The 25,098-nt window shown below is 31.9% G+C and overlaps 2 protein-coding genes across 5 annotated transcripts; one reads left to right on the forward strand and one right to left on the reverse strand.

Moving 5' to 3' along the window:
* Positions 1 to 2,081: 2,081 nt before the first annotated feature.
* Positions 2,082 to 7,196, reverse strand: LOC128192244 (AN1-type zinc finger protein 2A-like). Of its 2 annotated transcripts, none has more exons than XM_052864795.1 (11): positions 7,041 to 7,196; positions 6,847 to 6,889; positions 6,506 to 6,557; positions 5,754 to 5,885; positions 5,526 to 5,570; positions 5,242 to 5,357; positions 4,462 to 4,593; positions 4,105 to 4,156; positions 3,863 to 3,939; positions 3,564 to 3,651; positions 2,082 to 3,209 (listed from the first exon to the last, which is right to left on the reverse strand). In XM_052864795.1, exons 1-11 carry the CDS (start codon positions 7,093 to 7,095, stop codon positions 3,156 to 3,158), a joined length of 846 nt encoding a protein of 281 aa, XP_052720755.1. In that variant the 5' UTR covers positions 7,096 to 7,196; the 3' UTR covers positions 2,082 to 3,155. The 2 variants fall into 2 exon arrangements, with proteins under 2 accessions (XP_052720755.1, XP_052720756.1); XM_052864796.1 differs by having other exon boundaries at positions 2,082 to 3,271.
* Positions 7,197 to 10,700: 3,504 nt separating this feature from the next.
* Positions 10,701 to 23,335, forward strand: LOC128192232 (uncharacterized). 3 transcript variants are annotated; one of them, XM_052864779.1, is made up of 9 exons: positions 10,701 to 10,796; positions 16,359 to 16,416; positions 17,851 to 17,986; positions 19,501 to 19,542; positions 20,244 to 20,403; positions 20,502 to 20,734; positions 21,828 to 22,130; positions 22,412 to 22,474; positions 22,563 to 23,335. In XM_052864779.1, exons 3-9 carry the CDS (start codon positions 17,926 to 17,928, stop codon positions 22,865 to 22,867), a joined length of 1,167 nt encoding a protein of 388 aa, XP_052720739.1. In that variant the 5' UTR covers positions 10,701 to 10,796; positions 16,359 to 16,416; positions 17,851 to 17,925; the 3' UTR covers positions 22,868 to 23,335. The 3 variants fall into 3 exon arrangements, with proteins under 3 accessions (XP_052720739.1, XP_052720740.1, XP_052720741.1); XM_052864780.1 differs by lacking the exon at positions 10,701 to 10,796 and adding an exon at positions 11,635 to 11,735; XM_052864781.1 differs by lacking the exon at positions 10,701 to 10,796 and adding an exon at positions 15,869 to 15,887.
* Positions 23,336 to 25,098: the final 1,763 nt, after the last annotated feature.

Consider the following 25,098-nt stretch of genomic DNA (forward strand, 5'->3'; position numbering starts at 1 on the left):
TAAATGTTGTTGATCATTGGTATTCTATAGAAAGTGCCTGCTTGAGAGGGCAACAATTGAAATTGAACTATAATTGTCAACTGTCGCAAAGTGGAGGTTGTCCATGGTTTTCGAGGGGTGTCAATTTCAGCTGTTACCCTCCAAAACAGGCACTATTAATTTCATTACTGTGGTTTCATCAATATTTATTGAATACCAATTTTCAAGGATTTCGTTGGTAAAGAATGTCTGAATTTTAAAGAAAACGTTGCTGCTTTTATTTTTGACGTAAATTCTATGGAAACCGTACGCACATAATTTATGCGCATGTAACAATTCGTGATCTTACCCATTGCCACATGTGTTGCTAACCCTGAGGGTAATAGAATGGATTATAAACTGTGTCTAAACCAATCAGATTTCAGTATTTAACATGAAAGTATATTAAAAAAATCTTATAGCAGACTATATGTTGCATTTGAACAGTTAACAGCCATTTATGTCACTCCTACATCTTTGAACGTCACTGAAATATATTTTTTAAGGTCTTCCGTTTCCAACGGAAGACCTTATAGTTTTCGTACTGTTTCTTATTAAGGTCTTCCGTTTCCAGCGGAAGACCTTATTGTTTTCGTACTGTTTCTTATTATTATTTTTTTTTTTTTCCAAATTTTGTGCACGAGATTTCTCGAAATCTATTCGACCGATCTCAACCATTTTTTCACAGATGTTTTGGCGTGATCTAAACTTAATACGTTTTTCTTAATTTTTTCGTAGTCACTTCCGGTACCGAATTATCGGCCATTTTGTAATTTTCGAAGACCCATTTTGTGCAGCTATAAACTCGGAAACCATAAGAGATATGAATATGAAATTTTCAGGATAGGTAGACGATAGTTTGAAGTTGTGCAACATGTAGTTGTTTAATGCCTGTTGCGCCATTTCTTGGAGCTCGCCTGGGCACGAAAATTGGGTACGAATTTTCATTCAAAATTTTCACACGTTTTGATTTATATCTTTTTATTAGTTGATATTTTGTTAAGACATGTATAACAAAAGTGGTAGATAATCAAAAGTTCTTTCCAACGAAATCAAGAAAAAGGGGCTGGACCCTTTATTTAGGGGCCAAGGCACTCTTAAACTCTAATACAAATAACTTAAAAACGATAATGATTTTGTAATGCATTATAGAAGCAAAGTTGTTGATCGTACCAATATCTATCAGAAAAAATTATTGCCACGCCCATTTATTACGTAATTAGGGATTTTTAAGGGCCAAAGTACTTAAACTTAGACGCAATATAACTAGAGAAGTAGACATATTTTGATAAACATCATAGAAGAGAAAATGTTTGAATTAATCATTTAAATCGATTCCACATATCAAAACACGAATTTCTGTCCCCATTAAGGATCTAGAGGGCTGGCCCCTAAAATATTCAATCATTTGTATCTCAAAAGTGATCAACAATTTTAGATGGGTGTAAGAACAAAAAATGTTAGTATTTTTAAGACATTCTCAAAGAAATCAAAAAAAGGGGCTGTCCCCCTTTTTTTAGGGGGGGGGGGGGGCAAAAGACTCGTAAAGTCTATTACAAATTACATAAAAACGATTAAGATTTCGTAATGCATTATAGAAACAAAGTTGTTGATTGTAGCAATATCCATCTGGAAAACTCATTACCACACCCATTTATAACGTAATTAGGGATTTGTATACGTTATCTGAGAGTGTGTGTTGAGGGGGGTGGGGGGTAATTCTGAAATTGAATCGATTATTCATTGTATGATTTAAAACAGAAATCGCGAGGAAGACCTACTCGTTACTCGTAACGAGATCGTATCTAGTTTGGATTCTTTTTACTGGTCATTCAAAGCTAGGTTTAAAAGGAGAAGAGTTTTTGGCAGCAATGAAATTTTAACGACATAAATATCTTGCATGCTCTAAAGAATCATTATAAGCACAACAGTAACCATGCACCTCATGAGTAGTAATTTTAAACATGAATCATTATGTAGGCATGATTTGACCTTGATATGGAAACTTGGTTAATTTCCATTAATCTACGACACTCTCAAGAATTGATCCATAATACTGAATGATAACTGTAAAATAATTTATTGAATCAACAATATAGTAATAAAACAATAAAATAATATGTAAACAATGTCACAATACATGTAAATTCCTTTTAGATAAATTTATACATTGCTATTGAATTTCTCAGTGACAAATACACCAATACATTGTACTAGTAATCAGTTCACAAATGTGCAATGTCATTTTCACGTGATGTCTGTAGTAAATAAATATTGTAGTATGCAATTCAAACTTTGCTGCTGCTACATGTAATCACTTAACACATGCATAAACTCTGTGTATCATAAAGATGTACCAAGGGTGTGACAAGGTAAAATTTGATTTAAATTCTTAATTTCAAGTTACTTAACAAGAAAGAAAGAATAATTTAAAAAATTGGTAAAACATATAAAATCAATACTAGAAATCATTTTACATATGTGTAATTTTCATTTTCACATGAAGTCTATAAAGTAAATATGATAGAATGCAATTCAAATTCAGATGCTGATGCATTTTTTTTAACCGATGCATTAGCATTTGTATTATAAAGACGTGTACAACACAATAAAAATTGATAATGTAGATTCCTAATTAAACGCGAGGAATTAATATCCGCATAAAATTGCGAGAAGCACTGGTACATCTCCCAAATTTTAAAATCTCACTATTATTTTTTCAGACAGATGTAAACTGAATGAAATTTTGATAAAAATTCAGCATTCTCAATTTCATATTCTTGCAATTTGATGTTAAACTGTTGAATCACAGAATTAAGTACTCGCATAAAATAAGGAATCTACAGTATTATCATAATTTCCAGTTCAATAATGAAAGAGAAAAAAAATTTAATACATAAAAAAATTCTGATAAATAAAACCTTGTCTCCTTATCATAAAATACATGTACTTGTGCTAAAAAATATCCATGAGATTAAAAAGTGAAAGACCATAATACATGTACCATAACCACAGACAGATAAGATGTTTCCTGTGAATTCAAAACACAACCTGATTGACAGATTATGTCTGAATAATGCTGTACAATCCAGGTGTCAAGGTGTTTCCAATAAATACACATAATGGCCCTCCCTGTGTCAGGAGAGCTGGCAGGATGTCTTGTTTTCTTCTCTACGCTGAGCTGCTTCTTGCTAAAACAGAAAACAGACATGGCTGAGATCTTATCTGTTTTCTATCTGACCGCCATCAGCCCCTGTGTAAATAACAACAAAGGTACATAACCAATCAATGCTGCTCCATGCAACAAAGCAATTCTACTATGCTATTTCATTTATCCCATACATGTATTAAGATCATTTTAAGCTACTTTTTGCATAGAGTACAACTAATACTGTATTTAATACATGTAGCACATAAGTATATGTTCCTGTATGAAAAATACATGTATTGCTACTGAATTACCCTAAAAAATGTTTAATTCACTAAAAATACTTGATCCAGGTTGTTCAGATGAGTTGAGGAGTCTACGTTATTATAAAACCTACCCTTCTCCTTTGCTCTCGCCTGTTTTCTTCTTGACTGGCAGCTATGGCCTGAGCTAGAAGGAGGTCGTCCTGTTCCTGTTGTGTCAGACTAAAAGAAAAAATGGTTCATTCATTCAAACCCATTAAAAGTGGTATTTATTAGAGTCTTTTCTTTCTACATTCATGTAACTGTTCGTATAGCAGATTATCTTTGTCAATTTGTTGTATAAACACAAATCAATCAAAATAAGAGTTTCATAAATCAAAGGAGAGTAATAGTATAACTGTTATGATAACTATACAGATATATTTTTGCTTACGGTTTTGCAGGCTGTGTTGGTTGGGATGACTCTGCCATTGACATTTGAATTGCCTGAGCTAATGCCTCATCTTCCGTCTGAGCAATAAAAACAGAAATTCATTTATGAATAAAATTAGCAGATACATGTACTATTTACATGTCAAGAACAATTCAAATTTTGAAAGAAAATGTTGATTTCCATGATCCTGAGACCAGATCTAATGATTTCTACTACTTAGTTTAAAGAAGACAGTTACATACCATTCCTCCTTGTACTGTTCGAGCAGCCATAGCTTGTCTTTGCCTTCTCTCACTGTAAAAAACATAGGGTAAATATTGAAATAAAATGCAGACAGTTGATAAACTCTGTGGAATTCCAAGTGTTATCAATGTAATCTGGTTTAAGTATCAAATTTATTAATATGAATTCTCGATCCCCACTTCCCCTAAATAATTATAGCATCTGCCATCAATTCTGTTTAAAAATTTAAACAAGTTTTTTAACATTTTAATGTAGCCTTCATGCTGCCATTGTAATTGCACATTACCAATTTTCTAGGCCAATGCTGATTATTGATTAAGAAAATACAAACATCAATTGGACACCTATAACCTTACCTGTCTAGTTCCCGGCCTAACTGTGACAGGGGGGTGGTTTGAGGTTTAGCCGCTTTAGCTGAAGGCTTATTACTACTTCCACTAGTTGTTGGCTTACTGGAAGACTGGGGAGTTCTAAAAATAGCTGCAGCACTGAAATCCCAAAAAGGTAAGAATGTATGTCATTACGTCCTGTTTCAGTTTACATGTATTCTGGTTCAAGACAAGAAAAAAATAAAAAATCAATAAAAATTATCAAAATAAGCTAATCTTAAGGCCAAGATGTATTCAATGAATGCAGAATGTCTTTTTGATGCCAGATCCATTACGACATCATGATTGATTTGATATATTTTTCCTAACTTTATCCCTTTAATGGAATTATGTAGAAATTAAAACATTTCCTTGATCTTCCGTTTGAAAAAATGTTTAAAGAAATTTTGATACCTATGTTTAAACTTGTAACATCATCAAGAGGAGGTGAGGTACATATTAGCAGTAAATATCATTTTTGAGACACTATGGCATTCTGGATATACCGGTAGTTCACATGTCAGAAATGGAAAGAAATCTAAGAATCATTTGTGATTCATTCCATATTTCTTTGGAATTTAATTGTAAGAAAACATTTTTTCATTGTGTTTAGATAAAAATTTATTTATGATATACATCTGTACCTATTTTGACAAAGCTTTTGTCTTGAAGCATCATGATTTCATAAATATGTATAAGGCTCCTTTCAACCTTAATTACATGTAATATAAATCAATGTTCTTAGGGGGTGGGGGTCTCTGTCCTTACCCTGCTCTGGACACACCCCTCCCTGTGTCCTGGAAACCTTTACAGTCATGGTCAGTTTCATGTCGATGTTTTAGGCAGTAATTCTGATGACAATTCTCACAGAGAACTTTTATCAACTGTAAAATAGAAAATCCAAGATTTTCTAATCAGCAAAAAATTCAATGATGTCTGAGAAAAATGGAGGTATGAATGTAATCAAAAATAATTTATAATCAAAGCGAGCTTTTTCAGATAGGCCCTAAAAAAAACACATATCTATTGGAATTGCAAGCATTCAGACTTACTTCTTTCTGTTTACATCCTTTAAATGAACATCTGTTGGTGTATATCTGAAACAAAATTAAGATTATCTTGTATATGGACCTTACATTTTATTTTTTGCTCTTTTTAATATGTGAACAATTGAAAATCCAATATACAAATGAATAAAGTATACTTTAAACCACATAAAAATTCTATAAGGGTTACTAAAATCTAGTCAGATCAAACGAAGAAAAAGTATTTAGTCAAACCTTTCTCCTGTTGCAGGCGGGGTCTGATTGACAGTCCCGGTCAATGTGCTGTCCCACCACTACATCTGGCATCTCCCCCTTCTTGACTGGGACAGGGTTGTTACATAACGGACACACAGGGACCTGATTATCCTGCAAAATGTACACAAAATTGTAAGAATATTGAGCCCTAAATGTATAACAGTAAATCTATCCGATTTAAACTTGCTGTAAATTGACTTGAAATAAAAATTGTCCAAAATTTAAATTGAATTGACATAAAATATGACATACCAAGATGCTCTCCTAATTCATGAGAGATCTGCCCCAACATAATATCATTTGGAGCTGCTTTGTTAGTTAATCTTTTTCTTCAATATTTCATCATTTAAAAATCAATTAACCTAATACTTCATTATCAACACAGGTACATCTGTAGTTATTTTTTTAATTGATAAAATCAACTGAAATGACATTATACAAACAGACTCATTGTAATTCAAAGACTAAGTTTTTCAGACCTTCAATCTGAACATCATCATATGGCTTATACATTTCAATATCGGTAAATGTCATGTTCAAATACTCAATATGAAAAAGACAAAACAAATTTTGAACAAACCAGAAGTGTCTTAATTTTTCATATTTCTAATATGTTGGAGGGAAAAACCGTGAAACTATAATATTTCAAAGATAAGTACTTAAAATCGGTTTTTTGTAAGATCATATTTATGAATAATTCACATTTTTGAAACTATACATAGATTACTTACTTTCTTGTATGACTCTGGGCAGTTGTGTGTATTATAGTGTATATGATCTCGACTGAAAAAAGAATTATAAATGCCTTTAGGACAATAACATGATTTTTAAAAATTCTTTTTTACACAACACGCACAACACAGCTCAAGTATCAATGTTGTGAAAATTATGTTCAAATTTACATTATTTCACAAATCTAAATCTCTGCTCTTCACTATATCGTTATATATAATTATGATTATGAGCAGTGTGAGTAAGCAATTTAAAGTTCTAAATTTTATCTTTTTGTTTTAGTTAACTTTGATTCATTATGGCATTCCAAAAAATATGTACTTAAAATTAACACACATACCAAAATATTTGTGAACAGGCATCACACTTCATAGGGAGAAAATCTGGAAAAAAAATTGTGAAGAAATATTTATAAAACATCAGAATGAGTAAAACTCAGCCATAACGTGTTACACTGTTACACTGAAATACATGTAAAATTAGAAAAACCCACGAGTCTCTTCTTTACACATTATGCTATTATGAGCAACATACCTAACTGTTTACAAGTTTTCTCATTACAGTTTTGTCCCAAGTCTGGAAACTCCATCTTCGACCCAAAACCCAAGGGTTTGTTAAAGTGACTATGCTGTTTTGGAGTTATCGTGACTATTTATACTCTACATTGCGTCACATCCGGGTTGTATGTTATTTCTACTTTCGTTTCCTACATAGTGATTTTTCTTAAATTACTGAGATAACCTGGCCTTGTTTCCAACGCAATGCAGTTTATATGTATAGCAGAAAAATATATTTATCCTGATAGTAATCAATTTCGAGATGCTCCTAGAATATTCGTATTTGATGATGCAATTTTTATAATCAATTTTATGGAACACCATAGCAAACAAAACTATAGCCGAACGTTATCTGTCACGGGTTGCGAGATTATCCGTAATTTACAGAGATAGCGATATCATAATTAAAACGCAGATAACTCAAGGATTTTCTATTATATATTTATATCATTGTAAAATTTTCTGTTATTCCTCTAAAGTACGTTACATTTTTTTATTATGATGTTGGATATTAATTTGACTTTCTGATATATCATCATCATCATCATCATTCATCATCCTTTACACCACATGCACAGGGTCCAAGCCCGTTTTAACATTAATTTCAATGTAACTATAAGTAAAGACCTTTCTTTATTTATGGTTACATTGAAATTAATGATGAAACGGGCTTGGCCCCTGTGGCCACATGGTGTGGAGGACAGTGACAAATTTCCTCCACTCTGGTCTGTTCTAGGCCAGCCTAGTTAATGTTTCCCAGGTATGATGCATGATTTTTATCTCAGTTTCCTCCATGGCGTACGCTATTGACGGCCGCCCTCACTTACTGTTAGTCTCTTGGGTTAAGTACAGTGCTGTTTTTGGAACGCAGTTCGCTATTGAACTATGTTCTAGAACGCAGTTCGCAATATATTCAATATTTCATATTTGGGCCCTGAAATTTTCAGGGTCATTTACTAGTGGTATACAACCACAATTGGGAATATATATATGGTGAAGTAGTGATCTCTAGTTTTTGAGATTGGGGCTTATTTGCAATTGAAAATTGAACTGCGTTCTAGATAGAACGCAACTTTTGCAATGCAAAATTTGTAATTCGTATTTGGGGCCTAAAATGTTCAGCGTTATATACTAGTGGTATACCACTACCACTGAAAAAATATGGTGACATGGTCATCTCTAGTTTTTATGATACGAGCTTATTTTGCGTTCTAGAACGCAGTTTGCACTTCAAAATTTATAATTTGTATTTGGGACCTGAAATTTTCAGGTTCTAGAACGCAGTTCACTTTTCAATTGCAAAAAAAGCCGAATCTCAAAAACTAGAGATGACCACCTCACCATATTTTCAAAGTGTTAGTGGCAAACCACTAGTAGATGACCCTGAAAATGTCATGCCCTAAATATGAATTTTGAATTGCGAACTGCGTTCTAGAACGGTTATCGGTTTTTGGCACGCATTTCGCAGTTTGCTTTTCGCAGTTCAAAACTGAACTGTGAATATTTAAACAATAAAATGCTGTCTTTGGTGATTCATTCGGGATATGAAGGTAGCGACATTGCAGAAAAAATACATAACCCGCGTTAGCGGGTTATGTAAATTTTTTATACATTGATCGCTATCTTCATAACCCGATTGAATCACCAAAGAAAGCATTTTATTGTTTATATTAACATCTTTCTTTAAGCTAACTGATAAATTGATTATGAAAAGTAAGTAAAATTCACTAAATTACTGTCAATGTACGTAAGTACGTTAGCTAAAAGAAACAGTCAAATAGTCTCCTGTGAGACTTTGAGTCTGACATCGTCATGATTATTTCGTGCAGTCCGTGAATTATTCTAGGTCGCTTTAGGTTTGGACCACTGATAAACAGGGCGTGTCTATATCTGTCCTGTCACTTTCTTATCAGTTTCAGCAGCTGTAGATTTCGACCAATCGATTGTAGATTTCAGTCTGGCTGTTTCTATAGAGCTATGAATTAACTATAGGTTTCCGTAAGAAATAGAGGGAATAATACTTTTTAGATGTAAATATATGGTGATGTGGTCATCTCTAGTTTTTGAGATTCGGGCTTATTTGCAATTGAAAATTGAACTGCGTTCTAGAACGCAACTTTCGCAATTCAAAATTTATAATTCGAATTTGGGGCCTGAAATTTTCAGGGTCATCTACTAGTGGTATACCACTACCACTGAAAATATTTGGTGATGTGGTATTCTCTAGTTTTTTGAAATTCAGGCTTATTTGCCATTGAAAAGTGTACTGCGTTCTAGAACGCAGTTCGCAATTCAAATTTATAATTCGTATTTGCGGCCTGAAATTTTCAGGGTCATTCACTAGTGGTATAGTGGCCCTTAATTAGGGTACAATTATCATGGTTTGTCTATTTTCATCATAAATTGAGATAATTATATAAGATGACTTTACTTAAACTTTGCATTGTAAACATTTTGTAATTATAAGAATCACGTTTGAAATTTTAATTATAAATCATATGGGTCATATTTCATTTTTTTTTTTCAATTTTCACTGCTTTCTATGATTATTTTGATTAATATTCCAATCTATGAAATTAATGCAAGTGCCCGGATCGGTTTCAACATATAAAATGTTTAGGGCAATGATCTTGCAGAAAATTGCCGATCTATATTTTAAAAGAAAATTTGGTTATTTTTAATTATTTATTCTGATTATCATCTTATAGGCAAAATTAATGCTATTTTTTTAATTTGTTTTCAACAAACTATTCTCGGGTAATTGATTACAAATACATAACATGTGAAAACAGACTATATGATCAATTAGGTGTGAAAACCAAAATGTTGGCCAGGTGGGAATTGAGAATTTCAGAATGTTGGCTAAGTGGGAATAAACCACTTAAACATACATTGTAGTGTAGAACCTTTCATGTTGTGCCCAAATGTGCACTTTTATTGTATATACATGTACTTAGTAATCATTACATATTAAAGGGGCATGGTCACGATTTTGGTAAAATTTGTTTTTCCGACTTAAATGTTACACTGCTTCAGTGCGGCACTTTTAATGAGCAATCAAAATTTAGGTGTCTTTTGTTGATTAATAAACGAGTTACATAGCCTTCAATTCTTTGCAATGTAAACAAAGCATTTGAATACATTTAAAATGTTAAAGTGAAAATTCCTGTTTTAGACCTTAATTGAATGTGTTAAACGTTTAATAGGAAATGTTTACTTATGCTTTAAGTTAATAGGAAGATAGACAAATTAGCTTGAAAAAGATTCTTTACTGTAATATTGAACCTATGTGAACAAAAACAGGGCATGAGCCTTGTTTATATGACATTGAATTGTGAGCTCTGTATCTTGCTTATAGCTCTACGATTTGATCATTAGAAATGCATTCCTAAAGCATTGTAAATAATGAAAACCCAGAAATAGAATTTGACCAACATCGTGACCATGCATGCCCTTTTAAAGGCGCATAAACCATTGAAATATCAAATGAAAAATAAGCCCATTAAGTCAGCTTATGATATCTATATGGACAATTTTGTCACATCCTTTTTACAAAAATAGTATTGTCTATATTGATTGAAGAGACATTGGAGGCGATCATTGGTCGAGGTATATTGGCGCCCGTGTCAAGCGAAACTTAGCTACATGTACTTAGTGGCAAAGCACAGGTTGGAAATCAACGCAAACGAGTATGACAGAGGACGAAAGATGAAGAAAATCTAGGCGAGTATCAGTAAGTAGTTGAACAGAGCTTTGGTTAGATCAGTAAACTTCATTACATTTTGAATTTTATCATCGAATTATATTAACAAAGGGATTAAATTTTGTAAAACGAGAATTTCATGAAATATTGAAAGTTTCTTGTAATTTATTAAGATTCATGGCATTGAAATATTTTTTTCTGTTTAGCCGTTTTGATTTAATTTTAACATCATTTAACAAATATTATTAGATATCTATTTGAGTCTTACTAGAGATTTAATGTACATTGAGAGAGAGAGAGAGAGAGAGAGAGAGAGAGAGAGAGAGAGATGAATTGGATTCGGACCAAAAAAAATCTTTGAAACTTTGAAAATATTTGTTGGAACATTTCTTCAAAATTGAAATGATCACTTCTAAGGCTAGCTATACAAAAAAACCCAAAATTTAATTACTGCCATTTATCTGAAATTCCTAAGCTGACACTAATGGATATAGACCCTGTTAGGGATGAACCTGAATGTAGAATATGGAAATCAATGATATTGCGTTTGAATGTTAAATATTTTTTTTACTATAGACGTTTGAAACACGATATACCAGTTTTTAATTAAAACTATGCCAAAATGCACCCTGGCATTAATTGAATGTCTTTTCCGATGGCATTCTTTGTTTTTGATTGTTGAATATTTGTTTTAAAATGGTTAATATTGGTGTAAGACGGAATGCACGATGCATTATTGATATGTGCTTTATTCCATATTAAATTGAATGCCTTTTTGTACCTTTGGTGCACCGTTTAATCGGACACATTAATTCTTTTTATTCTAATATGTCAAAAGAATACTAGTATACAATTACAATGCATTTCAAAATAATTTATTTTAACAGAGAAGTGGCCGTTATATGCATCTAAACACTCGGTTATCTTCGTCACGTGACCTAGGCTTATCAATTTGACAACAGAGTGACAGTGAGGGATTTTTTTGTCTTAATTTAAAATTATTGTTGTTAATCTGTATAGGTCTTCTCTCAAAAGTTGTATTCAATGCATGCTTTTTTTTTTGTATATATACTGTACATGAAACTGGTTATTTATGAAGTTACAGTGTATGAACGTATTACTATGATTACTCTCCACGTGCACCGCAGAACTAAAGCAAACTCTTTAAATTAAAATAAAAAGTATTTTGGTCCTGCAATAATAAAAATTATTATGCAATATTTTAAAATGACATAAAGAAATACATGCAGTTTTTGATAATATTTTTCAATACTAGTGTATATATCTTTTGTCCAACGCATATGTATGCTGTCGTTTTTAAGGAATATCATCAAAGATTATAATTCATAGAACGGTGATTTAACACTAAAAATGCTTTGAATAAATTTTCCCTCTTCCTCATTCCGATGATTTTGTGGTAAATCTTTGAAAAATGTGAATATATCTGCAAGCCATTTGAACAAATTACCTAAGAACAAAGAACAAACTAAAACTGAGTTGAACTCACATAAGATTAAAAGGATGCCGTTATAATATGCTGATAAATTGTTTATTTCCAAACTACAATATAATATTGTATGAAGCTGATAGATAAGAGAAGCTCTTCAATGACAATGTCCGCCGGTTATTTACGTTCGGAAACTTGACAGCGGAAGTCATTCAGCTCCGTAATGTCGATCAAAAAACTGTCGTGATCTAACCATATTGTTTGCCGGATAATTAAAGGTAGTTAATGGAAATACACTTAACTATCGCTAGTGACAAAGGCTTACTTCTTCCTTTTGTTCTATTCGCAAACACCCAACTTTTGACATAATTCCATTTTCCATGGACTGGGTATTCGTGATTGCGTGAAGGCTACAAAGTTCATTAACACTGTCGGAAAACATAAAATCTGGCCAGGACGCTGTTCGCGTTACTAATGGAACCTGTCTGTACATAAATGAGAATTTTCCTGTATGCTGACTAATGTCCAACAGGCGAAATATTCTAAAGCTATTCCTTGATATCAGCATGTTAGCAATATCAATATGGAGGATACAGATAAGTGAGCAGTGGGGAATTCAAAAGAAATTATAAGTTATTTTATAAAGTCATTAACTATGTTTACACGCAAGAGTGACTAGAATTGGGTTTATCTTGTGTGTTCAACAAATATTCTGACTTAATCGTTTCTTTCTGAAATGACAAATAATTGATTATTGACAATTGCAAAATGCAGCTGATTTCAAACCTTTGATAGACTCAACTCTGTAAATTTATTTTTCGTTGCTTATATGCAGACATAAATCTGTTGATTTAAAATCAAAAATCAAAACTTAAAGAACTAGGTACAGTTTCAGTCATATTTTGCCCTGTTTTAGAGTGATTTTTAAAAATATCACCAAAAATGGAAATGAAACATTTATTTACACAAAAATACCCATAAACTAAGAATCTATAAATAGTTGTCTGTTTAGACTTTCACAAGGGTAATTGTAACGTAACAAACAGTACATTTTCCCGTAATTTTCATAAAACTGAGCAGAAGACACAAATTCCTCGGCGTTTTTTTAAGATAGAAAACTATGTCTGCAGCCATCGCCCATGATAAAACTCATATTATAACTTTATCATGTTAAATCACATAAAATATATTAATTTTGTTGTGGGCGACGGCTGCGGACATATTTTCCTCTTCAAAAAACTATGAGAAAATCTTAGAAATGTGCCAAAATGTTGAAGTCATTATTATTTTTTGAAACAAGATGAACGTGTATAACTTGGCATTTCATATACACACATGTTCAAGATAGTATATGTGTATTTTCATGAGGTTTAAACAACTTTTGATTTTTAGGGCAAATATTAAAAGAAACTGTACCATCTTCTTTTTATTGCTAATACATGTAAATGTGGAATTTAAGGTTTGAGGAAGGTTTCTTTTACTACTACACATAGCCCGTTTGTATACTTTACAGAAATATTTACCTCTCTGCTCGCTCAGTTTTTCAATTCCCTATTCTGATAATGTCCGTTTCATTATTTCCAATCTCCTTTATTTGTTAAAGGTTAGCGATCCTTGATTTGCTTGTTTACTAAAATTTTTCTATCAATATTTTGTAATTTGTTTTCAGTGTTCTTCTAATTATCTACACAGTGAAATGTTCGATAACAAACAAAAAACTCTCAACTTAAAGGACACCATAACTTTTATTTCGTGATAATTCTAGATTTTAAGATATCAGAATTTTAAATTCAAATATTTGTTGCATAATGATTATTTCATTGCATGAAATTGCAAGTTATCATTTAGTTTGTTAGACAACAAGATCTCTTGTTTAATGAAGTTCGTTATAATTGCTCGAGATATGTTGTGGCATTCCTAAAAAGCTCCGAGCCAACTTCAACGTGGACACAAAGTATTGACGTTGTATATTAGCGTTCGTCGAAATGTGATATCATTTCTGTTTTAATTAAATTTGAGCAACCAATCAATAACAAAGAGTTGGAGATAAAGAAAATGTCTACAGAATCACGATTTAGTAATGTACTGATAGGCCTCAAATCAATATAAAACATTTACGGCCAAGTCCTATCTTTGTAAAACACACATGAACACAGATTCGACGGAACAGTATGTGAATCCAACATTTCGACCAGCAGGCATGTTCACGAAACTTTCCTAAGAATTGACCTAAGTGTGTTCCTAAGATATGACTTAGGAAAAAAGTTAGGAACATCCTAAGATCAACTTAGGACACGTCTTAAGATGTAGCTCGACGGTTACTTAGGAAAATCTTAAGTTAGGATATCCTAACCTTTTACAACCATTCTTATTTTTCACAATTATTCATTCAGATCGAATTTGAGAGACTAATGTAGGGATGAATCATTTAACATTTAGCCCGAGAAAATTTTACGTCTCGGTAGTTAACACAAAAGGCCTAAAACCAGTAATTTTAATGTATGCATTTTAATAATTTTACATTTACCTAAATATATCAGTTACCACTAACAATTTAGTTTGTTTTTCATTAAATGACCCCCCCCCCCCCCCCCGCAAAAAAAAAATATTAAAATAAAAAATATTACAAGCCCCAAAAAATTCAAATAACTGTTCTTTAAAAAAAAAAGACAATATGTATCAGGACAGAATTAGCTTACAAGCAGATGATTATGTAAACAACACGTGTGTAGTGTCATTTCATAATTAACATTTAAGAATCTTGTCATTCAAGTATATGTGATACCTAAACACGCGATTTTCATAGAATTTGAAACGTTACATGAGGAAACACATGTACTCGTACAAACACAACAAATTTCCCTTCAATCTGCGATATATAGAATACACGAACATGTTAAATAAGAAATAAGTTCTAATATATCTCGAAAATATATAAATACAGTTCATTAAACATTACAAATCTTTTAAAGATTATTTTTTTTTAGAATAAAGTGATAAAAATTAGGAATGATTACGCATGGTATATGTAACCCGATGTAAATTTACTTTTTATAGCGAAGGACATTTAAATAATTGTTATCAAAAATTATTATAATCAAAACAATGAATGTAACTTATTTAGTGTACAATGTAGATAAAAAAAATAAGTGAATAACTTTCATTCGTCAAACAGAGATAGTATTTGCGAAAATATATCTTAATTTGTCAGCTCCAAGGCAGGCATGTAGCAACGGGGAAGTGGTGAGAGTTCGGGGTCCCCCTCCACATCATTTTGTTAAAATGAACATACATGATAGAATAATTGACTACCCCCCCCCCCCCCCCCGCTCCCCTCCCGGATTAGGAATTTGATGTTTGTCAAAAATGCTGGAACTGTGGAAAATATTGCTTTATTCTACCGGTCTTAAGAAAAGGCTTCACAACATCCCAATATCCCTAAAAACGTGATTTTATAGCTTTAGGATGGTCTTAGGACAAGGTAGGTGATGTCTTAAAGTTAGGACAAAGTTATGGCTTTTCCTAAATTTAGGAGAGCTTTGAGAAACAGATTTAAGACTAAGACGTATCCTAAGATGGACTTAGGACGCACCATAATCCTAAGATAGCTTCGTGAACATGCCTGCAGATTTGTAAAGACTGACGTTAGATTTGATAAAGAAAAACACAACTTGGTATGATATTTTAGAAGTTGAAATCAATTGTTTTCAGTTGTTTGATTTTGCTAAGGACAAAGCGTTTTGTAAATGTTGATTGTCTTCCTCCAATGTTAATATTACACAACTAGCTGTTTAAATCAATTTTTCACTTTGCATTCTTTATTGAAGCGCAAGGAATCATTACAAAAAATAATTATCTAGTCTCTAAATGAAGTTTTCAGTCAATACTTACATCTAGATTATGGACATTTATCGATGCTTGGTATTAAAAGTTTATGGAATGCATGTTATCTCGAAAACACATTTTCGACTGAAAAAAGGAGAGGACATCTCATGGCTATTTATGTATTACACTAATGTATGCATATTTTCTAAGTTAAAAAATTGATAACTATTGAGCAATAAAGACATACAGCTTTTGACTACAATGATGAGAGTGTTAATACGTTATTGAATCAATGCTCATGATAGAACTTTCCCACACAGGTTCTGTCGTACTCGTATCTGGTAACCCATACGGGACAAAATGACCAGCAGTTTCATGGTAAGTGGATATATATATATATATATATATATATATATATATATATATATATATATATATATATATAATATTTGCAGTTGATAATAGGTGTCGCATAAGTCGTATTAAAATATCTTTAAACATCTGTTTAAACTATTTCCGTAAATGAAAAAAAAGTATATTGCAAACTAATTTCCGATTCCATTAGAGATTCTAAAACCCTCTCCCACAACATTATGGTCATCAATATTCATGAAGCTTGAATAATCATCTTTAAGTGGTAAATTACATATTTATAAATCAATTTGTGATGTGAAAACTGAAGCCCATTTAAACAACAAAATGCTCTCTTTGGTGATTCATGTGGAATATGAAGGTAATGACATTGCAGAAAAAATACATAACCCGCGTAAGCAGATTCTTTAAATTTTTTTTCTGCAATGATCGCTACATTCATAACCCGTAGATTCATCAAAGAAAGCATTTTATTGTTTATATTTACATCTTTCTTTTAACTAACGAGTAAATCGATTGTAAAAAATAAGTAAAATTGCTTTAAATAAAAAAAAAATAATCAAAATATTTTTGTGGTAGTTATTGGGATATAAGGTATAAATAATGTCCAGGGTTTTTTTATTGACAGATGAACCTTTCTAATACTCACGCAAGACAAAATGAGTTTTCGCTTCCGTTAATTCTAACGTTGTAATATATAAAGTTCGCGTGTATTTTTCCTCACAGGATCTTATTTTGTATGTCATCGTGTAAAACATCAATGAACTAAACCTACAGTGTTATGTTAAAATGTAAACACTGGGAACAGTGAAATTTCATGACATAAAATAATTCATCACAAAATATTGGTTAATCATACAGTAGTGTTTGAAGAGACAAACGAAATTGTTCCGTGTTCTATAAATATTTGGTCCCTCGACATCATTAGAGGTGACTGAATCAAAAGATTCTATTAGAGTGAATACACATATGCGTGGTTTCATCAATCCGTATGTATTTCTATTTTTTGAGACCGTTTTCTAACGAGTGTATGAATGGATTTTTGGGGAATTCTTTCGGTTCCATTGTGTCGCCGCTTCAACTATATTTGAAACAAAGTTAGAATTTTTGTTTGTTGTTTAAGTAACTTTGATAGTAAAAATTCAGTATGTAAAAAAAATATTATCAGTTTATGTCGCAAATCATTAAAAAGGTATTATATTTGACTTATGCTCAGTAGTTGTCCTTTACTAGTATTATGTATATATTATATTACTTATGTAACTTTGGTTATATCAGATGTTGTATAAAACAAATAATGACCACAGGTCCCCTTACCTGATCATAAATCAATAGGAACCAGACTGTTTCAGCGCTCAAGGTATAACAATTAATCTGAAATATTAAGTATATATCTCCAGTCAAACGAAAAGGAATTTTATGTGTGTTTCTCCATTATAGGCTACTGACTCATCCCATCGTCTGTCCATGAACTGAGTGATTTAAAACCATCGAAACAGCATTGGAAACATTTCTATGGCGCAACACAGGATTATCAACATGGACCAAGTATTTGTCATAGTGTTTGCATCACTCTGTAAGTAAATATATTAACCTATTTCAGTTTTACATATACAAGGGTTGTTCGGAAAAAATTGAGACATTTTCTCCTACTCTTTTATGAATAAAGATAAACTCTTGAAATTTCACCAAAACCTAAATAAGGATAGAAGTTATCAATGTGAAAAGTTTCCTGTCTATGGCATGATTAGATTATTTCTGGTAAGCGGATCAACGTACCTTCGCCCAGTGACCCGGCGCAACTGCAAACTTTTTCAACGTCATTTTAACGCTTCTCACCTTATAAACGAACGGAAATAAAAGTTATTCTTTATTTCTCATCTTTTGTTTTCATTTCAAAATGTCATCATTTACATTTTTCTCATTTTCGATTTTTGTCGAAAAAATTTCAATTCTTTTATCCGAAAGTCTAATTACTGTGAATGTCTCCTGCAGTCATTTTGTACATATTTTAGAACTGCTGACAACAATTATTGTGTAAAAATACTTGAAATTAAGTCCATTTGTCTTAATTCTAGTTAAACAATGTAAAAAAAAATATGACGAACTGAAGCTTTATATCCTTTGTCACCTAATAGTTAAACAATTGCGTGGCTTTAAAGGTCTTCTTCTGAGATTTCCACCAGTTTGGTGTATATTCGCTGCGCCGCCTTGACGTCAGAATTCAATGTAAAATTGTTGTCAGATTTCTATTGCTTGTAAATATAGAGGTACCATATCCGTATTTCAACTTGAACGTTAGTAAAACTTGATCAAAAGTTAGTCGCAAAAATTGCGAAAATGAACATATTTAATTAATTTGATTTCTTTTTCATTAACTGTAAGTCTACGGATACTTAGAAAGTAAATGTTCAAGTTTTTAATATCCGAGTTCATGCCTGCGCCGGGTACCCCGACCATCGACTTGTTTATCAACCGTCGTAAACAAAATATTAGATATTCTTTTAATATTACTTTCTTTAATTAATTTTTGGGGTTTTGTCATGTTGTAAATTTTGAATTTACCGGGTGGCAGTAAATACAAAATATACAAGTTGTCATGTTGTAAATTTTGTATTTACTGCCACCCGGTAAATTCAAAAATTACAACATGACAGTTGCTTCAATTTTTATGCAAATTTCATCTTAATTCATCATTAGAAAGGGAAATATTCGAGGTGTCTCAATAATTTCCGAACAACTCTCTTAAGTATAAGATTAAACGATTAAAAAAGTAGTAGAAACAGTAAAACAACCACGAATGAGAGAGATTTTGGCTTTTTTGATCAGCATCTGAATTTTTCTTATTAGAGATCTTTCAGATATTGCAATATTCTATGAATTTGATTAGAGCGGATTTAATTAAAAGACCCATCGAATCGATAAGGACTCTTACGATTGATTATTTTTTCAATAAAGTAAAGTAGTAATAAGATGGAGTCCATTTATAGTTCTACGAGTTAAGAAGCTTAAATGAAAATAACATGAGTCCAATGTCATTTACAGAACTAATAAAAAATTATTTTTAAAGCTATAACTTTATTATTGTAGGTTTTATACCAATTTGTTTTCTACAAAGAATTACAGTAGAAGGTATGCTAATTTGTTGGTATATTCTATGTTGTTATTACCGTATTCACACAACTTTAAAAATCAAATCTAGATTAATGATGTTTTAATTTTGTAAGATTATTTAATTTAGGAATGAAATTTTGTTTGCTTATTCCCACAGAGACAATTTTTGCAGAGCTGAAGTGAAAGTGTATTTGGTCTTTTGAAATCACTATATATATTCACTTTGCTCCATTTAAGTCTGTAATGTTTTATTACTGTATACTGTATTAACCGAGTTCACTGTTTTATAACAAATTCTGAGAACAGAAAATCGCAAGCACCGAACTTTTGATTTAATTACCTATAGATCACAACTGTCAGAAAAAAAGACAAAACGATTTTAAGAGTAAAATCATTGACTCTCAGGAAGTGAAATTGATGAATAAGAAAAGCATGTACGCATAAATATAATATCATAGTTCCCAGTATTTTTCAGAGGTTTTAAATGAAAGTTGTTCTGAAGTTTAAAATCAATCAATATAATGTGATTCTAAAATTAATTTTTTTCAATTTGATTTTATAAAATTGTGTTTTTTTTTTTTAAATTGGTTTTGCATAAAAGCAAAACATGCAATTAAGAAGTAATATACTGCTTGTCCACATATACCTGACGAAAACCGATTAAAGTATAAACCATTTCAATGTGCTCTAAAATAACTTGACAAAGTTTTTTTTGGTAGGCTACTTTGGACTTGTCAGAAAAATATCATACGAGATTTTTGACCTGGAAGCAAATGTTCCAGAGGCTTTTGATTACTGTAAAGCCAATGGAATGGGATCACCAAATGCCAGTCCATTTACATATATGTATGTCCGGGCAAGGTTACTTGAGTATGGATGGTATGTCGTCTGTTTATTTAGTCAAAAGACATAAGACTTTATTGCAAACACACAAAATAGATTTATCATATTTTTTCTAAAAAGCAGTATATTTTTAGGCCACAAAACCGCCCTTTACTGACCCCGATTTACTACCCCAGTGACGCAACCTCCTTTTGGTATGATGTGCATAGATGCGTCGTATACAGAAGGAATGACGGTCTTCTAACCTCTTGGAATGCCATTGATACTTGTGCTAAGATTGTGATGGATCCATCTAGCGAATATGTTTGGGAACCTGTCAACTGCTCGACCAGACTTCCATTTATGTGCAACAAGGGACACAATATACGTAAGACAATGATCCCTACGTTTATCTAATGGATCAATTTGGAATTTGTAAATATCGTATTGATCTAAATGTACTTTGAAACCATTAAATATGAATCTATTTATAAAATCTAAATACATATTTGTTTGTCAGGGGAATCCAAATATGTAAATAAGAATTCTAATATGGGCTAAACTACAACTGGTATTTGACATTGGACTTATTGATAAACAAAGATGAAAATATCAATAGAAGTTTGAATGTGGTGATCCCTATTAAGATCCAAATCTACCTTATCATCTGTTTTATATCAGATTCAGTGACGTTTTTATTTAAAAAAAACCACTAAGTAAAGAAAGAAAAGATCTCTTCTTCGACTGTGCTCAGTCTCATAAATAACTTGTACTCATACTCACATAATCGACAGTTACACTGTTGCAGTGAAACTTCTCAATACCGACACCATGACCGGTTAAGAGAAGTTTCACTATATTTTCATTTGGTTTCTCTTACGATATGGCTATGATATTGCTCCCATTTCAAGTTGAATTTTGTTTTTTAAAAAACATGACTATAAAAAATAATATTTCATTCAATATGAGAAACTGAACTGCAATATAGCTGTATTTTTATACTTGCCATAATGTGCATAAACAGAAAAATCGCAGTTTATCGTGAAATGTTAAAAACAGTGATATTTTTAGGTTTGGTTAATGTCGTATGTATGTAGATCAATATTGTGGACCGGATGTAAGTTTTATTTATTTATTTATTATTTATATTGTCAAACAATGTGACACTCGAATCTTTAGAATATTGTATTCTTGCTTTTTTGATCTATTATGTGTAGATGCGTTAGATAGTTAATTGCGTTATGCATCTCCAATTCATGCCTCATCATGTCAAACAATTTTTCAATGAATTGTATAATCCCTTCTCCATGATTGCTTCTAAGATTTACTGACTAAAACAAAGAATAACAACGTTAATATCTCACCTAACAAAATGACATCTATGTCAATCTAATGTTAAAAAGGAAGAAGAAAAAAATATCAATACTGAAATCCACTTGAAAGCATATAACTATTTTGTAATGTTTTTTTTTAAATTTCAGTATTCACATCTAATGAGACTTATGTCGGAAAACAAATCGACAGAAACGTAACGGGGGTGGTGTTTAGTGTTTACGAAAATAAGACAACACCGCTTGATTGCGAGACGCATTGCCTGAATGCTGCCAGGGCTTGTATCGCGGTGGAAGTCCTGCAGATCAATGAGTCTTACTGGGTGTGTACCGCCGCTCAGATTCATTTCCACGAGTTCATTCATCGCAACATGAGTGTTCAGATGATTGAACTGATCCCGGCACCTGACAACTTTACTGTATATGTTAAAGGTCTCAACCAGAGTGACGAAGGTCAGGGTCAAGGTCTTTTTTAAAAAGGGAAATGCATTATTAGGCTAAATTAATCTCCTCGTGAAGCAGACTATAGGAAACACTCAAATATCAAATCTAAAATATTTAGATCGTTTCTTTACTAATTCACGTTTGATGGCTAAACATATCATAACTAAAATTTAAGGAGGATCTAAAGGATAATTTGGTGACCATCAAGCCTTGTTAAAGTTTCAAAATTTATCGATGTATAATTGTGATGCTTTCTTTGAAGGTTATTGGTTTTTTTTCTGATTTTATAGTTAATATAAACAACGGAACATCATTGCCGTCAGCAACAAATTTCACAGAGGACAGTTTAAGATGTAAGTCCTAAGTCTCCATTCATCAAATTTTTCAATATTACAGCGATAGTTTTATGATATGAATTTTGATTTTGTTTTTATCTTGCAGGCAATTTCAATTACAATTTTCCAACGTCAACGGTAGCTCCAAATTGCAGTTGCGTTTGTTCCTTTCATAACTATACGGACGCTGAACTTCAGGCATGGATTGAGAAACTCAAGAGTGAACTGCTCCTCAACAAAAGGGCTCTGTCATCGAATGCCCGGAAGAAGATCTCTGCCTCTGACCCCCGGGCCTCATCACAGGCCATAGGGAGTCTGGGGGCACTGGTGATTGTGACATTCATCGGAATTATAGTTATACCTGATATTCCACTTATCCTAAAACAAATTAAACACTTATCAAAGAGGTAGAGAGTTCTCGTTTTAACGAAGGAAGTTTTCTGGAGCATTGTGTTCAGACTGTTTTGTGATAAACACTTTTTTAATGTGACCAAGTCACTCAACTTTCATATAGAAAGGTCTTTTTTTTAATAGAAAATTATATAAATCAAGATAGCCATATCTCTTGTCTGTACATGTGCTCAGAGTTATCACAGCGTTTAGAAACGGTAAAATAACGGATTTGAATAACACTATTGCAGAGCTATTGTGCATTGTTTCTCGCAACAATAAGCTTGTTTAAATTGCCATGATGTGACCTACAAAACATTGTATTATTTCTGTCTTCATTGTGCAAGATTGGTAAGGAGTGGTCATGACTATTGCTGATTTGCATTATTTAATTTTTTTTTCCATATTAAAATTATGAAGTGGTTTTTTGTTGTTGTTATGTTGTTAATGGTTCTTGTAAACAATAAATCTAACTATTCACAACTTTAACTGTTTCAAAACATTTGGTTTTTTAAATTGGAAGATAAATTAAACAAACTGATGGTAAATTAGAAAAAAACAAGGGTTTATTTGGGAGGGGGGGTCCCGAAAATGCCAGTTACGTTAAAACCATTTTGCAGTTGACTGAGTACTCTATGTAGCGTTTTTGACAAAAAGATGCTTCCGTTAAATACTAGTATATTGCTAAAGGCCATGCATATACTAGTACATATATATGTTTAAGAATAGGTACATTTAGAATTTGTATACCTATACATATATGCATAAGAATGAGAACATTTAATAAACTTTTAATTCGTATTATAGTACTATCCTAGCTATACAGGTCGGTGTTTGTGCTTGCCGATTTTTCCATAAATATCCCCAAGTATGCGCTTCCAGATGCCACTGCCATTAGTCCACATATCACGAAATTCTACATTATATCAACAGTATTCCTTGAGAAATGAATTATAAGCTACGACATTTACAAGAAGTGGTCTATAAAAAGTTAAAACTGTTATAAACGTATCAATCGGTAAAATTAGAAACCTTTTGATTTATTCATTAATGATATTTTTATAACAATAAGTAATACATATATCAAAGACATAAGAAACCCTGCATGGTGCAAAGTATAATAATATTTTTTACTAAATAAGTATGTCCACCAAAATAATTAAGAGACAAACCGTATGCTCTTAAATAACAACAGGTATGTGGATTATGCCATTTTAAAGATGAAGAAAAGTGAAAAATTCAAGCGACGAGTTTTATTATTGGGTAAGAGACATAAAATGAGAAATATTCTTATTATCAATACTGAAGCTTTCTAGTTCTTTATAGGAAGTAATTTGTCTTTACATATCCTAATGTTTAAATTCTTCATTGTTAATAAGGAACCCAATATTGTTCTTAACAAAACATAATTTAACATTTGCAAATATATTTCCTTATATAAACTTACAGAAGAACAAAAACTTTAATTGCTGTAGTGAATATTTTAATCAGTCTAGAGGTTAGATTTTTGACATCACAATTATCATTGCACAGTCTCTGTTTGACTGTTGCATTAAAACAAACATTTAAATCGCGGTTCATACTTCCGAACAATTTAACCTTCTCAAACGTAAATATAACGATAAATAACAATGGTACAATGGTACACAGTTCACTGGGATATTTTCTTGGTTAGTACGTGATCAAATTTTATGAAAAACCCTGTAACTTCACAGGAATTGATCACGTGTCCAACTCAGTCCATACCTCTGTGAACTTTTGAACATTGAACATTGCTGTTTAGTTCTTCGATAAACTGCATCAGGATACTTCCAAAGTTACCGGTATATTACAAACTCTTTCCGTGTTGTTTAAAATGGGGATATATAAAAGTATGCATGTTAAACTTTGAACACGTCATTGGATCCCATTTTTAGATAGAATGTTATAGATTGAATTAAACAGATTCTACACTACATCAGTGTATTTGCATACTGATATCACAAAAATGCCCTTGCACTTCTTGTTGAACTTGCAATTTTGTAGCCCCAGTATCGATCAAGAAGTTAGGGTCTGCAATTGCTATAAAATGGGGTCCTTGGTTTGCAATATCACGTGCTTAGCCCTTAATTGTTTATGCTTAAACAGATAAATGTTTCACGTGAATCAAAATTTTCATGTACAATACAATGAAAATTTATTAACTATGATATGTCAATACCATTGTTTTATGTTAAAAAAAACAACAACAGGTGCCCCATAAGCACATGTAA

The sequence above is a fragment of the Crassostrea angulata genome, chromosome 7 (genome assembly GCF_025612915.1).
Source record: "Crassostrea angulata isolate pt1a10 chromosome 7, ASM2561291v2, whole genome shotgun sequence".
In the NCBI taxonomy this organism is placed as follows: Eukaryota; Metazoa; Mollusca; class Bivalvia; order Ostreida; family Ostreidae; genus Magallana; species Magallana angulata.

Bases quoted from the DNA above. Each gene is read 5' to 3' on its own strand.
- LOC128192244 (XM_052864795.1), bottom strand. From the start codon at position 7,095: ATGGAGTTTCCAGACTTGGGACAAAACTGTAATGAGAAAACTTGTAAA. The intron at 4,157-4,461 runs GTAAGGTTATAG...TGTTTTTTACAG, and splicing joins TTAGGCCGGGAACTAGACAG to TGAGAGAAGGCAAAGACAAG. The intron at 3,210-3,563 runs GTAGGTTTTATA...TTTCTGTTTTAG, and splicing joins GGCGAGAGCAAAGGAGAAGG to CAAGAAGCAGCTCAGCGTAG.
- LOC128192232 (XM_052864779.1), top strand. From the start codon at position 17,926: ATGGCGCAACACAGGATTATCAACATGGACCAAGTATTTGTCATAGTG. The intron at 22,131-22,411 runs GTCAGGGTCAAG...CTGATTTTATAG, and splicing joins TCTCAACCAGAGTGACGAAG to TTAATATAAACAACGGAACA. The intron at 22,475-22,562 runs GTAAGTCCTAAG...TTTATCTTGCAG, and splicing joins CACAGAGGACAGTTTAAGAT to GCAATTTCAATTACAATTTT.